The sequence below is a fragment of the Natrix helvetica genome, assembly GCF_964273705.1.
Source record: "Natrix helvetica genome assembly, chromosome: 2".
Classification (NCBI taxonomy): domain Eukaryota; kingdom Metazoa; phylum Chordata; class Lepidosauria; order Squamata; family Natricidae; genus Natrix; species Natrix helvetica.
In genome coordinates this window covers 97,882,089-97,906,399 of record NC_138552.1, presented here as the reverse complement: position 1 = coordinate 97,906,399, position 24,311 = coordinate 97,882,089, and the positions used below count along the sequence as shown (strand labels likewise).

The 24,311-nt window shown below is 35.8% G+C and overlaps 1 protein-coding gene and 1 long non-coding RNA gene across 3 annotated transcripts in view; one reads left to right on the top strand and one right to left on the bottom strand.

Moving 5' to 3' along the window:
• LOC309387537 overlaps positions 1-24,311 on the bottom strand; it is a 482,764-nt gene that overhangs the window by 133,273 nt on the left and 325,180 nt on the right. The gene's annotated exons all lie outside the window — the stretch shown is intronic.
• SLC44A1 (solute carrier family 44 member 1) overlaps positions 1-24,311 on the top strand; it is a 93,743-nt gene that overhangs the window by 48,884 nt on the left and 20,548 nt on the right. For both annotated transcript variants that reach the window (XM_081944071.1, XM_081944070.1), the window contains exons 5-7: positions 6,696-6,789; positions 16,124-16,293; positions 18,203-18,292. In XM_081944071.1, coding sequence (XP_081800197.1) covers positions 6,696-6,789; positions 16,124-16,293; positions 18,203-18,292 — 354 coding nt within the window. The remainder of the gene's footprint in view (positions 1-6,695; positions 6,790-16,123; positions 16,294-18,202; positions 18,293-24,311) is intronic.

Genomic DNA, 24,311 nt, shown 5'->3' with positions numbered 1-24,311 from the left:
AGTAGGGAGGGAGAGAGGGAGAGAAAGAGAACAGGTAGGTAGAGGGATAGAGAGAGATAGAGAGATAGAAATACAGGAGAGAGAGAGAGAGGTAGGGAGAGAGAGAGTAGGTAGGTACGTAGGTAGAGGGAGAGAAAGATAGAGAAATACAGTAGGGAGGGAGGGAGGGAGAGAGAAAGTAGGTAGGTAGATAGATGTTTCCAGGTGTATTTATCCATGTGCTGGAGAAGGAAATCACTGACAATCTGCAGCACCTAAGACTTTGTTTCTGCTGGCACAGCACTTGATCAATGTAATTCATATCAACCATTCAACTAAAGAACTTCCAGAAAGAGGGGGGGGGAGTTTTTGCACTCTGCAAACCTCCCCAAAACGGCTCTTTTTCCCGAAAACGGGCCTGTTTTTTTTCAAAAAAAGAGACATGAATAGCCTTTAGGGGGCTTGCAGTGTGCTCCTGGTGGGTCGGGGGGCCAAATGGCCTGTTTTTCGCGAAAATGGATCCATTTTTTGTCAAACAAATTGCATGCATAGCCTTTAGGAAGCTTATAGAGTGCTGCTGGGGGCTGGGGGGGCAGAAAATGGGCTGTTTTTCACTCATTTCTGCCCTCCCCAGCCCCCAGGAGCTCTCTAAAAGCCTCCATAAGGCTATGCACAGCCATTTTGGTGTAGGGGCAGGGCTTCAGAGGAAAAAATGCTGTATTCAATGTATAAGATGCACCCAGATTTTCAGCCTCTTTTTTGAGGCAAAAAGGTGTGTCTTATAGTCCGAAAAATACGGTATGTTGATTTAATTGTTTTTAGTGTGTATTTTTCATTTTACTCTCTTTAAACCAGTTTAGAAGCTGTAGAATTGCATATTAGATCTGTCTGTCTGTCTGTCTGTCTGTCTGTCTATCTATCTATCTATCTATCTATCTATCTATCTATCTATCAGTGATGTGCAGTCAGGTGAGGCAAGTGAGGCACAGCCTCACCACTCTCATCATGGAAAAAAAAAGTAAAAGGAAAAAGCTGAGCTAGTTGCTGCCTCACTGTGGATGACTCTGCTTAACCTCACTGGTGCTCTCCCTCCCCAAGTGTAGTGACTTCCTCCCCAGGCCCCCATTCATTTCTCTCTCTCACACACACAGCTGGATAAAACTATATAAAAATCTAGCCCAGCTTCACTGATTACAAGTTTGAAAAGGCAACGTGGCTCCACCTGCAATCAAACTACACTTGGGGAGGGAGAGCACAAGCAAGCACTGAGGAGACCACAGGAGGAGGCAGGAAGCCAGGCAAAGAGCCAAGCTGTAGTACACACACTTCCCCCCAGCCTCTTTCTTTTGGAAGGCTCAGATCGGCTCCCCTCCGGCTTCTCTGCCTCTCCTCTCACCCCAGCCTGCCAGCAGGAGGTGGTGGGTGGGCTTTATTGTGTTCCAGGCATTTCCCACCCAGACAGCAGGCTGCATTTGCAATGGTGGAGGTGTTTGGGAAAGGCAGCAGGGGAATGGGGGGGGGGGAGATGGCAGAGAAGCTGCTTTCAAGCCACTGGAAAAGATATCCAATCCAACTTTTGTGTGTGGGGGGGTTTGTTTGAGAGTGAGTGAGAGAGGGAAGGGGTAGGAGAGATAGTCCAATCCAACTTGTGTGTGTGTGTGTGTGTGTGTGTGTGTTTGAGAGAGGGGGAGGAAGGGAGAGAGGGAGGAAGGAGGGGAAGGAGAAGAAAAAGAAAAAGAAAGAAGGAGCAAAGGAGAAAAACAAATGCTGTCGCTTTAAATTGGAACTGAGCATGCCTGGCTGTGGAATTCTGGGAGTTGAAGTCCACAAGTCTAAAAATATTTGAAACCCAGCACTGTGTCAGTGCCTCACCAGTCATAAACCTCACCGCACGTCACTGCTATCTATCTATCTATCTATCTATCTATCTATCTATCTATCTATCTATCTATCTATCATCCATCTATCTATCTATCTATCTATCTATCTATCTATCTATCTATCTATCTATCATCCATCTATCTATCTATCTATCTATCATCTATCTATCTATCTATCTATCTATCTATCTATCTATCTATCTATCTATGACTTGTTTGCCATCCATCTCACTTTGAGGTGACTAAATAATAATAAAGCAGAATACTTTGTGAAATTGCAATAACAATAGCACTCAAGTAATGTCAAGTATGATTTATCCTAATTTATTGTAACCAGAGAAGATACCAAATTCTTGTCTAAGAAAATAAGATTATATAGGTTTTCTGTGATGAGCCGAATGACAGAAAGAGGGAGTAGTGAGCTCCCTCCCATATTTGGGCATACCAGGGGTTGTAACACATACATACATACATACATACATAAAATGTTTTCGTAGATTTTCACGGGTGTAGATATGCTGGTCTTGTTGTATTCAGGTCTTTTCCCACGTAAGATTCTTACATGGGAAATCTTACACGGGAAAGGACCCGAATACAACAAGACCAGCATATATATATACACATACATACATACATACATACATACATATAATTGTATTGTATTGTATTATATTATACTGTATTATATTATACTGTACTGACCTTTTAGCATTCATGTTTATCAAAGAATTAATTTTATATTTGGAACACCTCTTTGAGATGAATCAGGATATGAATTCATTAAAAACTAAGAGAGGAAGTGTAAAAAAAGAGTTACTCGTAACAAACCCGCTCTTGGAGGTAACACCTTTCACCTCCAATTCTAGGTAGGTCATGTATGAAGCAAGTAATTTTAACTCAATGTACAAAGGAAATGAGGAATGGGAAAATAGCATAGGACTGGTGGTCGAAATTTCTGTGCAAAATTGGCTTCATAAAAGTCTTAGATATTTGCTAGATATAGCCAAATATTACTATTACAGTTTTGAAATTTATATATAGTGTTTAGTTTTATGTTTCACACTTGAGTAGGTTTTTGAGTGGATACTTTTGGTGTGACCTTTGCAGTGTAGAATTATCTGCAGCTGACATAAGTGGATGTCTTATCCACTTTTACAGTCCATATAAAATGGCTTGGGAAAAAAAAAACCTGAAATAATGTTTTGTGCCTGACTTTTGGAAGTGAGAGTATCTTTCTTCATGAATTGTGTTTACATTGCTGTCTTTTAAAAAACTGATAGTCAAAAAGTGAAACAAATGATTCTTTTTGTTTTTTATAAAGTCCAAAACAATTTTTGAAATGACTGTTAACTTATCAATGAAATTTTCATAGTTTACATTTATCATTTTTCCAAGTGTTATTGTGAACCTGCAATAGAAGGCTTGTGTTTTGGTTTGCTCACTTCGGAACAACTAGGTTTAGATTATACAAATATAAATATATAGTTTTGCAGCCTTTTGGCTAAGATCAAGTATGCTATCATTTGGAAATAGACAATGATCATGGAATGAATTTTGCTGGAGATTCATCTTGAAAGAATGATAGCAAAAAGTTACTGTTTGGAGATTCATTTAAAAATTATTGTATATCAATGTCAATGTTAGTTTTTAAAGCTCCTTAGGGCTCATTTAAAGTTACTAACATAATTCCTGTCTTCTCATGACATGCAGAGTTCCATAGATAATGTGTCGTGTATGTTGTATATTCTTTTATATGCCCTAAACATACTTGTAAATCTTTTTTTTTAAAGAATGCACTGGTTCAAAAAAACACAAAAGAAAATTTCCCCAAAGGATAGAAACTTTGAGTTTGATTGTTCTTACTGGTTGGACATATAAACTATTAGGGTGGGGGAATTACTGAAAGGTTTGTTAGAGAAAAGAAAGATCAGTCGTCTGTAAATGTGGAAAAAAAGTGTACCAGCCTCAGCTGTGGTTCCAAGAATGAGAATTGTCTTAAAATTAGCAGTTTCCTTAAACCTACAAAGTGACAGAAGGAATGCTATTAAGATGTGCAGTGGTAACAAAATGATATGGGATATGAATTCTCTGGCATATTAAATAGTCTTCTAACAATCTTTCTTATAAAATAAAAGGCATCAACTTGGGAAAGTGTATTGCATCCATTGATACCAGTTAAAAGCTATATAAATAAGTTACAGTTTAATTTAGACTAGATCAGTGGTTCTCAACCTGTTGGTCGCGACCCCTTCGGGGGTTGAACGACCCTTTCACAGGGGTCGCCTAAGACCATCCACCTCCACTGGCATCGCCCATGCTCAGGAACACGTCCTGAAGCGGCAGGTGCATGAAGAGCGCCGGGCGGCAAAGCAGCCTCCTCCCAGCTCCAGGCGCAACCTAGACACCGCCCCACCTGGTCTCCACACCAGGGAAAGGCCGAGGCGCTGAAGGGGGAGAGAGGCAGTTTCTTTTGGGTGGCAGATCAGCCTCAGCTCTGACAGACGTCCGAAGCGAGCATGGCCAGTGGTGCCGCTTCAGCCCAGCTGCCTGCACAGGGGCTCGAAGGCGCCCGGAGAGCAGGAGACCGGCGGGGCAGTCAGGCCACCCACTTCAGTCGGTGGGACAGGCTCTCACCCAGGCAGGCGCATGCCGGGATTCAAGCCACCTTGGGCCAGGACATTGCCTTTGCCGCCCCCGCCGCCTGTCCTGTCCTGTGGGCTAAACTGAGCTCAGAGGCTTTTTGGGCCCCGGAAAGGGCTGGCAGGAGAGGACAGGCCCCTCCCACCCATTCCTTCCATCCCGAGGAATTCCACTCGGGACAGAAGCACAGTTCAATGTAGCTTAAGCCTCCATTTAAAATCCTATTTTAAGGGCAACTTCTTAATCTGTGTTTAAGAAAGAAAGAAAGAAGAAGGAAGGAAAGAAGGAGGGAGGGAGAAAGAAAGAAGAAAGAAAGAAAGAAAGAAAGAAAGAAAGAAAGAAAGAAAGAGAAAAAGAAAGAAAGAATAAAGGAGAGGGAGGAATGGAAGGAAAGGAAGAAAAGGGAAGGAAGGAGGAATGGAAAGAAAGAAAGAAGAAAGAAAGAAAGAAAGAAAGAAAGAAAGAAAGAAGAAAAGGAGGGAGGAATGGAAAGAAGGAAAGAAAGAAAAAAGAAACGGGAGGGAGAAATGGAAAGAAAGAAAAGAAAAGAGGGAGGAAAAAAGAAAGAAAGAAAAAAAGAAAGAAAGAAAGAAGAAAAAAGGCAGGGGGAATAGAAAGAAAGAAAGAGAATAAAAGGAAGGGAGGAATGGAAAGAAAAAAGAAAGAGAAGAGAGGGGGGAGGAGTGGAAAGAAAAAAGAAAGAAAAAGAAAAAAGGGAAGGAGGAAGGAATGGAGAGAAAGAAAGAAAAAAGAAAAGGGAGGGAGGAATGGAAATAAAGAAAGAAGAAAAGGGAGAGGGAGAAAGAAAGAAAAAAGAAAAGGGAGGGAGGAATGGAAATAAAGAAAGAAGAAAAGGGAGAGGGAATGGAAAGAAAGAAAGAAGAAAAAGGAGGGAGGAATGGAAAGAAGGAAAGAAAGAAGAAAAGGGAGGGAGGGATGGAAATAAAGAAGAAAAGGGAGGGGAGAATGGAAAGAAAGAAAGAAAGAAAAGAAAAGGGAGGAATGGAAAGAAAGAAAGAAGAAAAGGGAGGGGGGAATGGAAAGAAAAAGAAAGAAAAAAAGAAGAAAGAAAGAAAGAAAGAAAGAAAGAAAGAAAACTGGGTGGGTGGGTGGAACGGAATGTAAAAAAAGTAAACTTAATAAAGTGAAACTCATGTAAACCACAAACTGCTGCTGGAGGCAAGCAGGGAGGTCGTTTTATCCTGGAAAATCCCAGCCTGGCTGATCTTCTCCCAAACCAAAATTGGCAGATTAATCACTATGCTTTAATTATGTTCAATTTGTAATAATGAAAATACATCCTGCATATCAGATATTTACATTACAATTCATAAGAGTATCAAAATTACAGTTATGAAGTAGCAACGAAAATAATTTTATGGTTGGGAGTCACCACAACATGAGGAACTCTATTAAAGGGTCATGGCATTGGGAAGGTTGAGAACCACTGGACTAGATGATATTTAGGAGAAAATTTTTGGTTTACTTCCAAAAGTTGTAGCAGAAGAGACATAAATACAGATAGAAAAAGGCAATACTCCAGAATCAGAATTTCTCATTGGTTTGATCTGTTAAAACCGGTCTTGGTTATTGAAAATGTACACATATGTCTGTTCATTTCATGAACCTCTCTTTCTTGGCCCCATTTATTATCCATGTAAAATCATACTAAATTCAAAAATAACTTTTCCATCTATCCATTCACTTCTCATATTCATATTCTATTAATCGTATAAGGGCGGCTTGTAAGGCTTCCTGAAAGATGGCTGCTCCTTGTGGTGGTTATAAAATGAGTGATGAATAATCCATTCTGTGTGAAGATCTCCCATTTTGTTACAGTAGATGATATGGTTGAGGAACTACGCTTTAAACTAGACTGCTGCAAGGAACAGTCCTTGTGGTGATCCTATTTTAGATGGTTCCTAAAGTTTTGGTTGTAACTATTTGAATATAAATTAAATTGAATACAAATTTGAATATGTAATGATTTGAAATCAGTCTAATTATTTCTAAAAACACAGCATTTCTTTATTTACCTAAGTACAACATTGCTCTCAGAAAATCTATATTGTACATGGCATTTTCTATTGCAGCATAGAATACTATAATCAATGTTGCATTTCTTGTGTTAATGCGATGTGTTATATCATTTTTCATCAAGTAACGTTCTATTTTGTTTTTTTATGCTTTAAACAGGTTCTGCTTTATGTAGCTATGAGTTAAAGCCATCTGAATACACGACACATGTAAACGCCACTAAGCTTTGCCCCAAGCTCCCAGTTCCAGAGAGGTAAACAAACTACTCAAGTGTCTTACTTTGTGACAAAACTGTGTGTGTGTGTGTGTGTGTGTGTGTGTGTGTGTTATTATGAAATTTAATCCCCTGCTAATTTCTACAGGCAATTCATGGCACTATATGTTAGTTGTAAAGAATTCCCTTCAACTAGTACATGATGCAAAACATCCCACTCTACATTTCGTATACTTCAAATCTGGTATTGAAAAAGTATTGGAGGGGAAAATGTTGGTTTCCCTGTTATCATTAGCCAGGAACTCAAGGCAGTTTGGAGATACTAGGTTAAATGCTCTGGCATATCTTGGGTTGTGTTGGATGCATGCGCATGAGATTTCCTCTCCTCTTTATTTGTCAGTTATGATTTTGTGGTTGTATTTCATTCAGTGGCACTTGATTGCTTAGTTCAGGGGTGTCCAAACTTGGGAACTTTAAGACTTGTGGACTTCAACTCCCAGAATTCCCCAGCCAGCAGAGCATGGCTGGCTAGGGAATTCTGGGAGTTGAAGTCCACAAGTCTTAAAGTTCCCAAGTTTGGACACCCCTGGCTTAGTTGGAAAGTCTTCCTCCTCAAAATGTTTTGCTTCCCATCCAGGAAGCTTCATTGGTCAAAAAAAAAAAAAAATAGGCAGAGAGTCAGAGACTTTTGCCATGTATTTGCAGATGCAAAGTAGTGTGGCTTTTGTAATTGACAGATGGAAATTTTGTCAATGCACAGATTTTCTATGTGCCATCTAAGATTTTTGGGTATGAAACCAAGTGTGCCACTGGAGCCACAATGGCTGATTTATGCCGTAATCTTTCAACTTTGCTTTTCAGATCTTGATACTTTGTACTCTTATCCAATTTTTTGTCTTCTATTTTGCTACATCTATTATCCATATTTTTTTCTTTTTAGTCACAGTTAAATTTGGTGCCTTATGAGCCAAGACTTTTATCAGTTTATTTTTGGAAATTCCACAATATTTTAACTTTTTTTCTGTTTAATCTTTCTGATTTAATCTCTGATAGGAAATACATTAAATTCAAAGTAATCTTCCTAACCTACAGAGGAATCCCCCCCCCGACCATATTCCATATATTGTAACTCTTAAGACAGGGTTTCCATTTTAAAGTTGGAATTATTTTAGAGGAAAAGAGTTTCCCTTTTTAAACGGAATATGGATATAGATGTTGTCTTAGTGAGGAGCTCTACTTGGCAAAGACTATAATTTTTTGACTGAGTTTTCCTGCAATGTGAAGGGGAAACGGAAAAGTTCTGTCATTTGTCAATATTTCATTCAACTAGACCTAAAAAAATAAGTTTTTCCTTTACATGCCAGGACTTGATAGCAATTCTGCCTTTTTTGAAGCTTATATTTAATACTGATAATGGTTTCTCTGTTTGAAGAGCTGTCCCCTCATTACAAATGTTAGTATTGTTCTTTCCTTTGCTCGGTTATAATCATTATTAAACAAAGGATATAATCAGTAATCATTAATAAAAAAACAGGGTGATTCTGAATACATTTATTATTCTACTTACTATTAAAGGAAAGATCCATTACTTTTTACATATACCAGAGCCAAAACTGCTGTAATAAAAATTGATCTTTTGTGCTACATTCTCTGGAGTCTCTTTTATTCTAAGATATCATGTAGTACCCACTGACCTAATTTTTTAATTCATTATAGAATTTGTCTGCCATGTATAAAACTAGATAATTTCAGAAGTGCTAGATAATCACACTGTCTAGCAAAAGACATTTCAGGGCAATACTTAATTGTGTATAAATGAAGGAGGTAAGGGTAAAGGTTCTCCTCGCGCATATATGCTAGTCGTTCTCAACTCTAGGGGGTGGCGCTCATCTCCATTTCAAAGCTGAAGAGACAGCGCTGCCCGAAGACGTCTACCTGGTCATGTACCCAGCATGACTAAACGCTGTTACTTTAACACCAAAAATGGTTCCTATTTTTCTACTTGCATTTTTACATGCTTTCGAACTGCTAGGTTGGCAGAAGCTGGGACAAGTAATGGGAGCTCACTCTGTTACGCAATGCTAGGGATTTGAACTGCCGACCTTTCTGATTGACAAGATCACCATCTTAGCCATTGAGCCACCGCATCCCTTAAATGAAGGAGAGGGAGTTGTAAATGCATTAATTTTTTTCCAGGTTATAAAAGACGTATCTTTCTTGAGAAAAGATTGTTTTGATAAAAATCTAAGCAACCATAAAGATAGTCCAGAGCCAGTCTTTTTTCTCTTCAAATAATGATCAAACTTCTCAGTGATGCAGAGCTAAATATTTTAAAATGAAAGAAAATGCAAAGGAAAGCAGAACTTATCATGAAGCATGTGTTAGCTGTTTTTTATTTTATTTTAAAAAACTACATCCAAAATTCCTTGTGTCTAGCACCAGTCTGGTGATGTTGGTTTCTTATCAACTAATGTAAACTTTAATTATTCTGATACAAATATATGTGTTGATTTGAAAATTATTCCCTACAGCTGGTACATTAACAAAAGAAACATGTTGGGCCTTGACTTTGGGGCAATTATCCTGTTTGTTTAATTTTCAGTGTAAGATTACAAATTGCTGTTTCTGTGTGTTTAGTCCAGTATCTTCAGATTAATATTAAAATTTTAAAAGACCAATATTTGAGAGCTTTATTACTCATACTTAAAGAATGGTGATTATAAAATAGTTCTTAACAAGTTGTAATACCTTGCTTTCCACTACAGTCCTTCTATATGGAAGAAGTATTACAAATTTGCTCTCAATAGTATTTCCATTTAATTGGGTTAAAGAAGAATCCTAAAGAAGTTTCTGTGTCTAATATCTGAATCAGTTTGAAGCCATAATTTCATTAGGAAGTCATTTACTTATTCATTCTTCCTTTTGTACCACCAAGTTATTAATTTACACTTTGTTAATTATTTGTATTCACCAAAAGCCTAACATTTCTTAGATGTGGTGCCAAGAGTTCTAAAAAAAAAGATGTTTTGATCATGGCCTTAATTTATACATTTTATTGTTGTTCTTTATAACATTGTAATTGGATATTTCATTTATTTGATTTTGTGGTATTAATCATATTCTCATATTTATGCATATTACTTGGTTGGTTTTTGCTTAATTATCAGTGCAAAGGCAATGGGAATTCTGGCCTTTATTTCTAAAAGCTGTGCTGTAATATCATTTTTACAACAGCTTACTTCTTCCTCAGTAAGAGTCACGGGGAACGGTAGTCAAATGGTGGTGGAGACAGAGAAGCCAAAAAAAAACCAGTTGATTGATTTAGTGGAGTGGACACAGTCTCCATCTCTGTCTCAGTTGCAGCCACTCACTCCACTTAGCTACAATAAATAAAAGCTAGTGTTCTCAACTTTTCTACAATAATATGTAAAAACTGGTTTATTAGTTGAAATTAGGATACTGACTCCTTCAACCAGGATTTCCTTCTGATCCCTACAACCTGAAAAGCTAATAGAAGAACTGGCAAAAGTGCTAAAAAGGGCATCCCAAATCGTGAAGAGAGGGAAGCAATTTCCCTATAAGGGAAAGTCACATTGTTTGAGATAATTTGAGAAATGAAATATTTTAATAGCCAAGGAGTAGTGATAGAGGCTTATGGAATCACATGCAGTATGGAAAATTTGAATCGGAAGATACCTTCTTTCATAATGTTACAGTTGTCAATAGAAACTAAGGGAATTCAGGACAATGGGGAAAAAAGCTTTATATACATAAATAAATGGGAGAGGCACTGTCAGGAGATATGGGAGTGGCCATAGACTTATATTGTATAGCATTAAACAGGGATTAGATTGATGGGGGCATGATTATGTCCTAGATTTGCCACAGGAATCTAATTGGCCACCATGAGTAAGAATGCTGGGCTAGGTCTTTGCTTTGACCATAGTTCCATTAACCTATGGAGTTCTTAACCCCATAATAAATTCAAAATGTTTGTTCAGATTTTCCTGGGTATTGCTCAGTTGAGCAAGCGAGCAAGCATTCACCTTTTCTATTCAGCTTAACTCTCTGCAAATCATTTTATTTAGAACCTCCTCTGAAGCTTGCAGCAAATGTGGACGTATTTTTACACCAAGGCTGCCTGCTCATGATAATAATGCTGTAATCAGGGAGATTTTTCTCTTCAGTTGCTGTCATTAGTAGGACCAGGAACTGAAACCACTACTCATATGCTGAACTGACCATGTTAAATGGTAAAATCTGAACAGGGTTATTGTTAGAATGCTATTTAAAATTAGTTAGTTGTTACAAATTAAGCAGCTTCACGTTTTTTTAAAAATAACCACTCTATAAGAGAGATATTGTTGCTGGGTTGACAACCAGGATAGAGTCAGAATTCTCAAGCTTAGCCATGAAAAAAGCATCATGCAGGTGTATTCTGTCATTTCTGCTTGATCCTTCCTGTCAGCAGGTATAACTAAAAAAACGTACACCCACCAAAACACTCAACTACTTATTTTAGAGGTTCCATTTTCAAAACAGCACAAACATATGTTGCTGGGTTTTGGCTTTGACTCCTTCTATATTGTGCAAAATCAATCAGACGTTTCTTAGAATTTTTCTGTGTTCCTCAAGGGAAGGTTGAATTCTAAACTAGGAAGATTTAAAGTGCATTTACAAATTCAATTATAGCAGACAAGATAATAAAGTTACTTCTGGACTGGAATATTTTACTGTATATGAACAAGAGTTTTTACCAAGAAACAGAGCAATGTATCTCACTTTTTCTCAATTGAACAGAGAACAAAACCGTTCCACTTACAGCATTTTGTCACAAATGTTCCAAATTAGCTGTATTCCAGTGGGAGAAAAATTGAATTGTTTTTAGTGTTTCAGCCATGGGAATTTTTTAAAAAGGGATTTGTTCTTTTGTTTGCACTTTAGATGAGACGGCAGTCCATACATATTGCAACTGCAGCAATGTACAGAAAATTGGCTCAAGGAATTGTAAAATGTTAAACACATTAAAAATGCCAATAAATAGTAAAGTCAGTTAACAAAAAACCTTGTATGCACGTGTATCAAAAAGTTCATTGACTAGTGTTTAAATCTACATTTAAAAAATATTATGTTTATGTTTGCAGCTATAATAAACAATATATTTATTGTAGTATTCAGTCTTCTTTAACTTGCAATATTTTGCCTTTTATTCCAGCCATAGAACAAAACCTTGTTAATTCAAGTTTGGAATACTTATGAGGTCAACTGTTCAACATGAGATGTTTTACACATCACTAATTGAAAATGGCCTCCTGGAAAACTGATTACTTGCTTATTTATTCATTTAATGTTCATTTTAAATAAAAAAAATCACTGTATATAGTTGCTCATCAATCATGCAACTCTATGTAGTTAATACTTTAAAAACAGTAGGAAAAAATATCAACAAAAGTTAAAAGATAAAGACAGTCAACAAACTTCTCAATGAGTTATCAAAACTTCCAACTCTGTCCAGATTTTCACTGCCTTGCAAAAAGGCCATCAGGGTATGAAAACACTAGACATGGAAATGGAAAATGCTAAATGCTCTGATTGGACTGAGTCTGTCAGAGCTGTTAGGACACTCTCCTATTGATAGGACTTCCCAGCTTTTGACTCAGTCCCTCAGCAAGGACAGATGCATTGAAAAATTCTCTCCATTCCTGGTTTTGTTGAAAGATCTGTACTAAACAAGGAACTTGGCCCTTTGGACATTAAATTGTGAGTTTTCACCTGGCTGACTCCTAACTCACTAGCTGAGTCGCTGGGCCTCCTGCAGTGGCAGGAGCTTCGGCTCTTGCCTAAGAAACTCTCAGAGGCTTCCCGCCATTTTTAACAGCCATTTTTCAGGCGCTATATTACAATAAAGAGATTGCGGCTTGCCTTGAACTTTGTGTGCACCGCTTCTTCAGCAGTGCCGCTTACGGCGCCAGAACTTTCATATTCTGAGGCAAGCGCTCATATACATTATGGTTCACATACATTATTCCAGAAGCCACATAAATGAATGTAGTTTTATCAGCTTCCTTTAACTTCGTGTTAAAAAAAAAGGATCATTGGCTTAAGCAGCCACAGTTTTAATTACTCAAAAGCTTGTAAACTGGAATATTGGAAGATGCAATAACTTTTAGGTCAAATAGACTAAATAACAAATGCTTCAATTAAATAAAATGTGAAAAAGCACTTGTAATATCAAACTTGCTTTTTAAAAATTGCACAATTTTTAAAAACGGTTTTTAAAAGAATTGAATCAGTTCAAAGCAATAAAAGATCTATTTTTCTCATAAAATAGATCTATGTAATATTTTAAAACTAAGATCATGTAATGTAAGTAATGGGATTATATGGGTTATCCAGTATTTTCTATGAGTATCTTGGGGCATTAAGTGCAGATATTAAAACAGCTTTCTATGCAAAAAAGGGATCCCAAAACATGCCAACATTTTGGTAGGATCAAAGAATCCTCTCAAGTCCAAAAGAAGTTGAATTCTAAAGAAGCCAGGAACTGAAAATAAGATAAATGCCCAATGACAAGCTGAAAGTACGAAAAATTAAATCATCTGGCCCAACTCAGTAAAAGTTACAGGATGCCATTGCAATGAAAAATGTATAGTTAATTCATTGAAAATAATGTATAAGGATAAATGTTAAGGCCTCTTAAACCAATTAGTGTTAGGGTCATTATTAATCAAATTTATTTTACCCCTTTAAACAAATTGACTGTAGAACACCCTTTATTTGCAACTAAACAGGATATAAGTACAAACCTTAGAGCTATGAAACTTTCCTTATAAAATGAGGAATGTGAAATGTGGAAGTTCAAGACTAAAAGTCACAGCAAACAACTTATACTTGTGTAAATTGTTGCTACAACCTATTATTATCATCAAGTCTGTCTCCAAACTTTTAATAAAATAAAGTTTGGAATATAAATGTTCTCTCTATCTTTAACGTATCAGATAATTATTTGAATATATTACAGCTTTCTATTCTGTCCCCAATAGATTCTTTTAATGTTTAAATTATACAAGACAGAGATTTTAAGTCATTGTAAAAAGAAGAGTGATATTTCACATACATACAGTATCATATTAATGAGGATATGGATAAGATACAGAAGTAATACTTTTTTAACTTTCTCCTCTGAGAAATTAATTTTAGCCAGTAGTTGCTATTAAAAATGTATATACTTCAGCTTTAGTTGAACGTTTTAGCAATATCCCGTATAAAAGACAGTAATGACAAATGAAGCAGTGAGTTTTATAGGAGTAAAGCCTTAACTTTTAATAGCATCTTTATTACATTAGATTTAAGGAATTAAATAATAGGAATATATATATGGTTTTATACGATTTAACAGTTGTTCTGTAACGTAATATAAGCAGTAATTTATGACAGCATTACAGTTCATTTGAATTAAAATTGAATTAAAGTTACAGCATGCCTTACATAGTTGATAGGTGTCTTGTCAATTGTTTATCCTACAGCTTTAAGCATTGTTTGAACTTTGTTTATACTTACATTTCACAGTGATTTTTAGTTATGTGGGAAATAGAGATTCTAAAAAAATTAGATATATAGTAGACAATTTTCTTTCAGCTTGGAGCTAAAAACACAATTACGGTTTAACATTTGTCTTTGCAAGTGAAATGTAATATATGGAAAAAGGAGGTTGAGTATTTTCTTGTTTCCTTGATGTGAAGGATTTTCCTTTTTGAAAGATATCCAGCTGAGAAGTAAAAAGGCATATCATACCCCACTTGTCACACTTTTGCTCAACTTGGCAAGTAAGGCACCAGAAAGTGAATCAGAGAAGGGGGTTGAATAAAATTGCAGTTAGATATGGAAATTGTTTCTATCATTAGAATTTCTAATGAATAAAATTGCAAAAAGTTCTGTGTCCCAAAGAAAATTAAAAATAGGTAAGTTTGACAGTTTCCTATAAATTTTGGCAGCAGTCATGTAGCTGTCTATTAAGCAAGAATGAAGAATAATAATTTACAATGATAGGAACTTGCCATTTAATTAGCGGAACTTAACACTATATAATGTGCTGAATGATCTGGCTATGAAGTACACTATATTGCCAAAAGTATTCGCTCACAACTGATTCTGATTATGTGGATGGGTGAGCAAATATGTTTGGCAATATAGTTTACTTCTACCCAGGGTGGAAAAACTTATATTGTTACTGTGAAAGCCGTAACACAACTGCTAAACAACAAAAGGAATGTTGTTATATAAAAAGTTCATCAGATTGCTATAATTTCCTTATCTCTTTTTGGTTATACTGCTGTGATGCATTCTATATGGGACCATTTCTGAAGATGACGCAGAAACTTCCATTGGTCCACAATACGGTGCCCATTTAGCACCGATACTATACTGTTTTGGTTACTGTCTGCTTCTCAGCCAGTACAGTTGTTGGTCATTACAGAACAAGTCACTCCTGGGTATTTACATCTGTCTATCCCAGCAAGATTCAGCCCGCCTACATTTTTTTAGAGGGATGCTAAAAATGAAGGGAATGGGGTGAGAAGCCAGTGATGCGTCTCAGGACTTTGGATAGTCCCCTGAGTTGTAGAATGCCCCTAGCCTCCTGGTCATTAGGAATTATTCTGCGCAACAGTTAAGCAGTTAAGGATCCCATGGCTGCCTTTAGATAATTATTTTAGGGTTTTTTTATTTGATATTTTAATGTCATTATTTTGGGTTACTGTACACCACCTGAATCCAAGGAAGCAGGTTATGTATCCTATAGTGAACAAATACATAATGTTCTAGAACTGGTGTAATATCCAAAAACTAGAATAAATTTTGAGATAAGATAACCATGTAGTACCTCCATAAAAATGCATCTTTCTGTCCCGTCCCCCCCATGTGTGTGTTCTGGCACATATGTTCTTGGGTACTTACTTCTGCTACAAAATATTTACTTTTCTGAAGGGAGTTCAGGTGGTAATAGATGAGAATTCTAAAAATCTGAATATTTCTCTTACATTAAATGATAGAATATCATTTTTAAGACTCGGTAGTAGTGGACTTTTATTACTATTTTAGATTGATTGATTTTTCTTTTTTGTGTTATGATGATGTTTTGGGAATATTAGTATGTGCACTCCACCCTCTCTGTGGTTTTTTTAAAATTACTTCATGACCCATTACAGTCATTTTCATTTATAGCAGCACTTTTATTTTATCTCACAGCTTGTGGTTTACAGTATTTATGAGGGTGGAGTGGACTGCATCAATTCACCTTCCATTTGTGTGTTGATGTGGCATTTATATTACATAGGAGTAATTTTTTTTCTGATTTTTTTTCTTGTATCACCAGTGCACCTATTCCATTCTTCCATCGCTGTGCTCCTGTGAACATTTCCTGCTATACCAAGTTTGCAGAAGCCCTGATCACCTTTGTCAGTGACAGTAGTATCTTGCACAGGCTGATTAGTGGAGTAATGACCTGCAAAGAGATTATATTGGGACTTTGCTTGTTGTCACTAGGTAATTTTTTTCTCATTCTTAGCTATTTCTGTAGTGTTGAACAACTTCTATCCCCACAATATGAAGACGACGCATGCTCATTATTAACTCTTACAGAATAGGAAACTATTCCAAAAAATGTTTCTTATCCAGTTTCTGACTTAAATGCTTTTTAAAACATGTGCATTGAATCTCCTTATATTTAAGTAGTGTGGGGATTTTAACTGATGAAAGCTTAATTATTTGAAGGCACAAATGTTGCATTTCCATTGTGGTAGTTAAAGAAATCTGACTATATAAATATATATATAGCTATATACAGCTATATAGCTTTGCTTAGCAATAAAGAACCATAGATAAACTGCTGTAAACTCATCAGATAAATAGCAGCTATAGGTATATTAAAAACAAATTAAAAGATTAATCCTTTACCCTAAAATAAATATCAGGATATTTTGTTTCTTTTATGGACAACAGTCACACAGTGAAATAGAAAGAATTCACACATTTATAAAACATTACATCTCCTTAAAGTTCATATTTTATTTCTAATGTTCAAGGGCAAAGATTTGGTATAGTTTTAATTAGAATTAGTGTGCATAGTATTGTTGAACTAATTAGCTGATCTTTCAATCACATAGTTTAAAGTGTGCGGTCCTAATTAAAAATTCTTAACTCTGAATAGACTTGATTAAGTAAATATGGTAATAAGAGAGAACTGTCCTTGGTATGGTCTTACATTGAGCAAATAGCTCTGAATGAAAAAATATTCATTAAATATTCCTTATAATACACACTGTACACGCATATACCAGTTGATAATAAGATTTAGGGTTATTTGCAATGACTGAGAATTCATACTTTCTAAAGCCATTCATTTTGAGATGATGATAAAACATGTAGCACTATGATAATTATATTTGTTTCATCAACATAGTGGATTGAAAAAACCTTTTAATCACTTAAAAGCCTTTACCTCTCTGCATATTTATGTCAAGTCAATGGGAAATGAATATCCTGAAACTTGATGAATATTGATAATCTCAGCTAAAGTTAGCAAATGAGCAAAAGTGTATAATTTAATCTTCACCGTATCAGTGCTTGCTTAAGTATATAAAAGCTCACATTTCGGAAACAGTTCACCCATGCATTTCTCAGTTTGCTGATACTTGCTAAATATTACATATTCATTATGCTGCAATTTATGTTTATGTATTTATGTGCACTTGGACACACATTCATACATAATTTAATATAATTCATTACTTCTAAAGTTAATTACATTAAAAGTAGTATCCTACTAACTGATACATGCAGTCCAAAAGGAGTCTCAGCTTTTCTTGCTCTTCTAAGCCGCCCTATTTATTGTTGGCATTTTTGATATGTTTCAGTATGAAACAAAGTACCACAAACAATATAGTGAAAAGTCAGGATTTTCACATTCCAAACAAAGCACTAGATATGTAAGAGTTAGCTAAATGAATCACCCTGATCAAATTGAAACATAAAGCATGGTTCTTCTCACAGTTTTTACATCCTTATTCATCCTTGACATGATGTTAAGCATGTGTGTCTGCATGCAATGTTTTGGGTTTTGCTTACCATGAGTTGTATGATGCTTTTGCAACTCATGATAATAAATGTGCTGTTCTATCATGTCATTTAATCTTTTGTCATGTGCCTGCATCTCTTTATATATTATCGGTATGTATATATAAAATTGGTACTTCATCTGCATTTAGACTTGTTTTATTTAATTTATAACTGGGAATCTGAATAGAGTAGCTTAATCTGCACATTGTTGTACATAAGAGTTAAAGGTAAATGCAATTTTTTAAAACTAATTTTAAATTGTATTATGGCAGCCATTATTTTTGGATATTTGTGGTTGGAGTAATTAACCTGTCTATTCTCTTTTGTTTCTCTGCAGTGCTTTCCATGATTTTGATGGTGATAATCAGATATATTTCAAGAGTACTTGTCTGGATCTTAACAATTGTTGTTGTTTTAGGTTCACTTGGTAAGTAACTGAAGGTATTCTGTCTCCTCAGTCTACATACTGTATGTGTGTCTTTCTTCATAAGTTTAAAACTTTTTTTTGACTGCAGAACCATTTTGCTATTGTTTATGATAATTGAAATAATCAGAAAAAGCCTCCACTTGCAAGCTTCCTTTATCATGTGATCCTGGCAATAAAGTAATGAAAGGGATAATTGTTCCAATGTTAGCTTAAAGACCATATGGAATGGCCAGCACAGTGAAGAATATAATTGGTGTTGCTTTATTGGAAAGTAACCCTGGAACTGTTTTAACTACCATCTGGAAAAAAAATAGGTTTTTTTTATTAGTTTGGAGTAGAGGCTATTTCCAGAAAGCATTAAGAACAAGTTTAGGTATTACATTTGCCAGAGGAACCTATCCACAAAACAAGTTTACATTTTCCACTGCAAACCTTAAGAGTTAAAATAATCATTTCATGAGTTTCACCACAGTCTACATAGGGTTATTTATTGACAAGAATGGAAACAATAACTTGGGTCCTGGGATGAGAAATGTCTCTAGTAGTTCCTGCTACCCTATCCATTTAAAAAAAAATTAAAAAATTTAAACAATAAAATATACATTCTTTACCTTTTTCACATACCACCACCATATCACTGCCTGTCTCCCAAGCCATTTTTATATGCTAGAAGATTTGGGGGTAGAAAATAATTGGTAGCAGTTACAAGTCAAACTAGATTTTGTGCGAATGGCTCAGTATACATGGTGAGTTATATATGGGATAGATATTTCAGTCCTGTTTCTGATGTATTGTTTTAATCTGTTAGACTTTAAAACTAAAATCATGTCATATCAATCATGGAGACTATAATGAGCTTTCAATATGCTGTTCTAATTTTCCTAAACATTACAGAGCCTATTTTCTTGTAGACAATTAGAAATAAAATGCTTAAAAATGGTGGCCAAATAAAAATTATGTATCAAATCAGATTCTAGAATTAGAGCATTTATGAACTGACATTTCACAGCTTAGTAAATTGGCACTTTCTTTAGCTATTGCATATGATCCAACTAGCCCATCTGTTGGAAACATACAGTTCAGATGAATGACCAGTATTATTGAGAAAAATAAAGTAAAAATTTACTTTATTGAGAAACTAACATTATTGAGAAAAATGAAGTAAAAATAAAACAAGATAAAATATTATAATGGGTTGTGGATACATCAGAGGTTAATAAAAGTTTGCCTACTTTTGCAAGCAGTATACATACAATTTAACTATGTTCAAAGAGACTGAATCATATTGATTTGATAACAAAAACTACATATAAAAGGATCATAATTTCCCAAGATATTTTTTATCATAGATAGGGTACAGTATCCAGGGGATATAGAAAGTCCTTGTTAAAATGCCAGGGCTTAGAGATGTAAAGAAAATCAGACCAAGATAAATCACTTTCAGAATTCTGTAATATAACACATAAGCTGTATAATTCAGTTAAAAAACAAACAAATCTTTTAGAGGGAAACATAATAAAATGCACAATAACATGGTTACATACTCTAAGTGTGCCTACCTTTAAAGTACTACTTTATTGAAGCACCTTTTGATTTTATGACAGCATTCAGTCTTAGGATAAGTGCCTATCAACATGGTAATACATCTTGTCGTGGGAATCTTTGACTACTTTTTCTTGAAAAAGCACTCCAAATCTGTCAGATTGTGAGGGACATCTCCTGTGCACAGCCTTCTTCAGTCACCCCACTCCAGATTTTCAATTGGAGTCAGGTCCAGGCTATTCTTGGCCATTCCAAAACTTTGGACGACTTCTGGTAAACCCATTCTTTTCTTGATTTGGAGGTATGCTTTGGATTGTTGTCATGTTGACAGGTGAATTTCCTCTTCATACTCAGCATTTAGCAGAGGCCTGCATTTCAGCAGAAGCGTTAAGGTTTTGTACCAAAATTCACTGATATTTGGAACTGTTCATAATTCCCTCCACCTTGACTAAAGCCCCATTTCCAGCTGAAGAAAAGCAGCCCCCCCCCTCCAAACATTATACTTCACTGTGGGTATGATGTATTTTTGATGATGTGTAGTTTCTATGCCAAACATACTTTTTGGAATTATGGCCAAAAAGTTCAACCTTAGTCCCATCAGGCCATAAAACATTTTCTCACATACTTTTGTCTGACCTGAGTAGATTTGCTTTTCTTTGTGAGAAAAGGCTATTGTCTTGCCAACTTACCCCATAGTTCAGAGATATGAAGAATATGGGAGCTTATTGTCACACAGTACACAATCAGCACATGCCAGAAATTCCTGGAGTTCCTTTAATGTAGCTGTAGGCCTCTTGGAGCAGTTTTCTTTTTTCTTTTTCTCATCAATTTTGGAGGGACATCCAGTTCTTGGTCATGTCACTGTGGCACCATATTTTCTCCACTTGTTGATGACTCTTGTGACTCATTGTGTTCCATGATATATCCAATGCCTTGGACATTTTTTATACAATTCCCCTGACTGATATTTCTAACAATGAGGTCTCTTTGATGCTCTGTAAGGTCTTTGCAGACCATGACTTCCACTGTAAGAAACAACTGTGTAAATGTTAGAACAGCTGAACTTTATACGGGCTTGATCAGAATCTCTTTAATTGATGACAAATGTGTACTGGCTACCATTTTATATCATTTTGAATGTGATTGTTTAATTCTGAACATAGCCACATCCCTACTTATAAGAGGGTGTTAATGTTTATAACCATCATCTTTTAATGACCCCATAATCCCTTGTGGAGCGGAGTCTGGGCAACTGAACGGAGCTAGCAGTGTTTAATGGCTGGATGCCCGTCCTGTTGCCAATGCAGAGTTTTGTTCAGCAGATATATTCTCATTGTGCCCAGAGAGAGAAATATCTGCCTCTACCTAGGATCTAACTCATAAGTTTCCTGATTGTGAGGCGAGAGCTCCACCTCTAGGCCACCACACCACTCCTAGGGTGTGAATGCTTATGCTGCCACATTATTCCAGTTTTTTATTGTTATTTTTCCACTAAAAGATTTCAGTTTCTTTTTCAATTGAATTGGATAGCTTATATGTTATATTAAGGTGGAAAGAATTCTGAAGTGATTTAACTTGATCTGATTTTTTTTAACAACTCAACATTTTAAAGGAGTGTGTAGATTTCTATATGTTTAACAGCTCCTTGTCCATAGGAGTGCAATCTTAAGTTCATAGGGGAGTTTTTTGTACTGGCACTCCAAAACTATTGTGGGGAGAATGTTAAAGCCAACTATCTTCAGAATTTGGACACAGTTGTGTGGTGTAGGTTTCTACTGCTTTGTAAAAAGGGACTTGACTGCTGAGAATTATGTTCTTAAGTAGAGTAGACCATTGCGCTTCCAAGTCTTTGATATGTTGTTTAAATGTACTGAGTGAATTCTACAATTCATCATTTGGAAAGCCTCCATGGAGGAGCCTGACATATTGATGTTTTTGTAAGATAATCCTGAACCATATTGATTTATGATTGCCCTCAGTGGAATAATTACACCTGAAGGAAAAGAACTATAATTTCAACCATTGTGGTGTGTTATAGGTGTATGCACCTATTTTGAGTAGGCAGCTTTGTCCCCCTCCTTAATACTATGTTTGTAATACAAGGGGCTATGTGAAATATTTAAAGTATTACACTTATTTTGATATTCTGTCCATTTATCCTATAGGGGTACAGTTTCAGTCTCTTTGCAAAGATCAGGATCTTTGCTTTTCTATAGTTGATTTATAGTGTTTCCTCAGAACTGTATTGGCCAGAGCTTTCAGAGCTTGTGTAAATCTAATTAATGTCTCTTAATTTTTAGATGAAGCAAGCAAAGTCCACCCAGATCACAACAATCATTTAGATCAGATCATTTAATTTGGGAACTTGGTTCCAGTTGTGCCAGCCAGATATTTTCCAAAGTCCCACAGCACACTGCTTTATCCATTCTATTGCTAGAATTTTCTTAGTATAAGCACTGAAAATTATCTCAGAATCTATGAGAAAACAAGCAAAAATATCTTAAATCAGCATTGTCTTCTATCTGCTGCTTTACAATTTGACTAGAAGAAAAACAAATATTGATTTCTTTTCAGTGTTTCAATGTTCACATGTTATGCCTCCTTGATATTGAGATATTATCTTTTTTGAGTGATTTTGAATGGGTGAAATTTCTAGGTAGCTATGGTGGGCAGAGAGTTTGCTCTAACAAGCAAGAATAATGCAAAGGATCTCATGAGAAGCTAGAAACTATTGTTTTACCCTGCTTTTTAAAGATGGCACAGTATATATGTAGTACTCCAGATTATTTATCCAGACTTAAAGAAATTATAAAATACAGATTGCAAATCATAGACTGCCTACCACTAGCTTTAACAATAGTTAAACATTGTTTGGATTCTAAAGCTATTAGTCAAAAACTTTGGTGCTAAATTTAAGATTTTAGTCATGGGTTTGAGTCCCTTTCCAGTCTTTTTGAGGAAAGATTGATTAACTCTAATTGTCATTGTTGTCAACATGGTGTTTAAAGGTTCTTTATCATTCAAAAAGGCTTTGCAGTATGTTCTGGGAAATCATCTGTCTAAGTACCGTATTTTTCGGACTATAAGACACACTGGTGTATAAGACGCACCAAGATTTCGAAGAGGTAAGTAAGAAAAAAAAAGTTTTTTTCCTCCCCGGCCCCCAGGAGCACTCTGCAGGCTTTAGCAGGGCTGGGGGAAGACAATTTTTTTTTGCAAAAACGGAGGCATTTTTGCCTTCCTCCAGTCCTGCTGAAGCCTGCAAAGTGCTGCTGAGGGTTAGGGGAAGGCAAAAACGCCTCTGTTTTTGTGAAAAACGGCCCATTTTTTTGCCCGTTTTTTGCAAAAATGGGGTTCGGGGTGGGGCTTCAGGAGGCCAGAAATGGCTGTATTCAGTGTATAAGGCACACCAACATTTCTACGCTCATTTTTTTGGGGGGAGGGTGCGTCTTATACTCCGAAAAATATGGTAGTTTGTGTACATATAATTATGATTATCTCAGAGATAGGAAGCTTTTCATGTTGATAAGTACATTTGGAGTTTTAAAAGTGCAGTATGTTGGGAATGCTCTCACAAGGCTGTCATGGGGGAAGGTTGTATAATAAAAAAGCATTGCATGGTGGAAATGGCAAGTCACAAAACATCAGTATCAATTTGATTAATCATCAACCTTTACATAAAGATTTTTTAAACAGAATGAGGTTATCGTCAATTATTAGAAATCAGACAAAAATATTATTATAGTAGTGGCAATGCTTACCCTGCAGAAAACAATATTTATATTGCAGAATGACTTCACATTAATGAATTTAGGGAGTTACACTTCATGGAATATAAAAGTACAAAAGTGAGGAAAGTAGTGATATAAGCTGCAAACTTAGAAACATTTAAAGGTTATGCAGATTTTCCATACTCTAAGCCACTCTTTTGCATATGCACTGCTTGAAATATGTTTAATGAAATAAAAGGTAGTACTCCTAATATTTTTTAAAAAAATCTAATTTGAAATAATAAAAGATAGGAGATTAGCCATCTGTGGTGGTAATTGTGGTAGTAAAAGTTTATCCCAACTTCTATAAACTGTACATAACTCAAAGGGCAAACTTACCTAATACTCCTGCCTATTTTCCCCACAACAACAACCCTGTGATGTGGGTTGGCCTGAGAGAGCATGACTGGCCCAAGATCACCCAAATGGCTTTGTGCCTCAAATTCCCTGTCTCTTGGTTTCTAGCCAAGCACCTTAAACAAATACACCAAACTGGCTCTCTGATATTCAGTTGGGATACAAGGAAAAAAAGTGTTTATATAATGTTTGAGTTTTTTTCACTATATAGAATATATGCAAAACAGCTTTTATAAAAATCTATTCAAACAATAACAAAAATTGTTTTTAAAATTTTAAATGTTTCTGTCTTCTTTAAGATGAAAAGTAGCACCTTTCAAGTTATTGCTTCAACCAAAATTCTATATTTC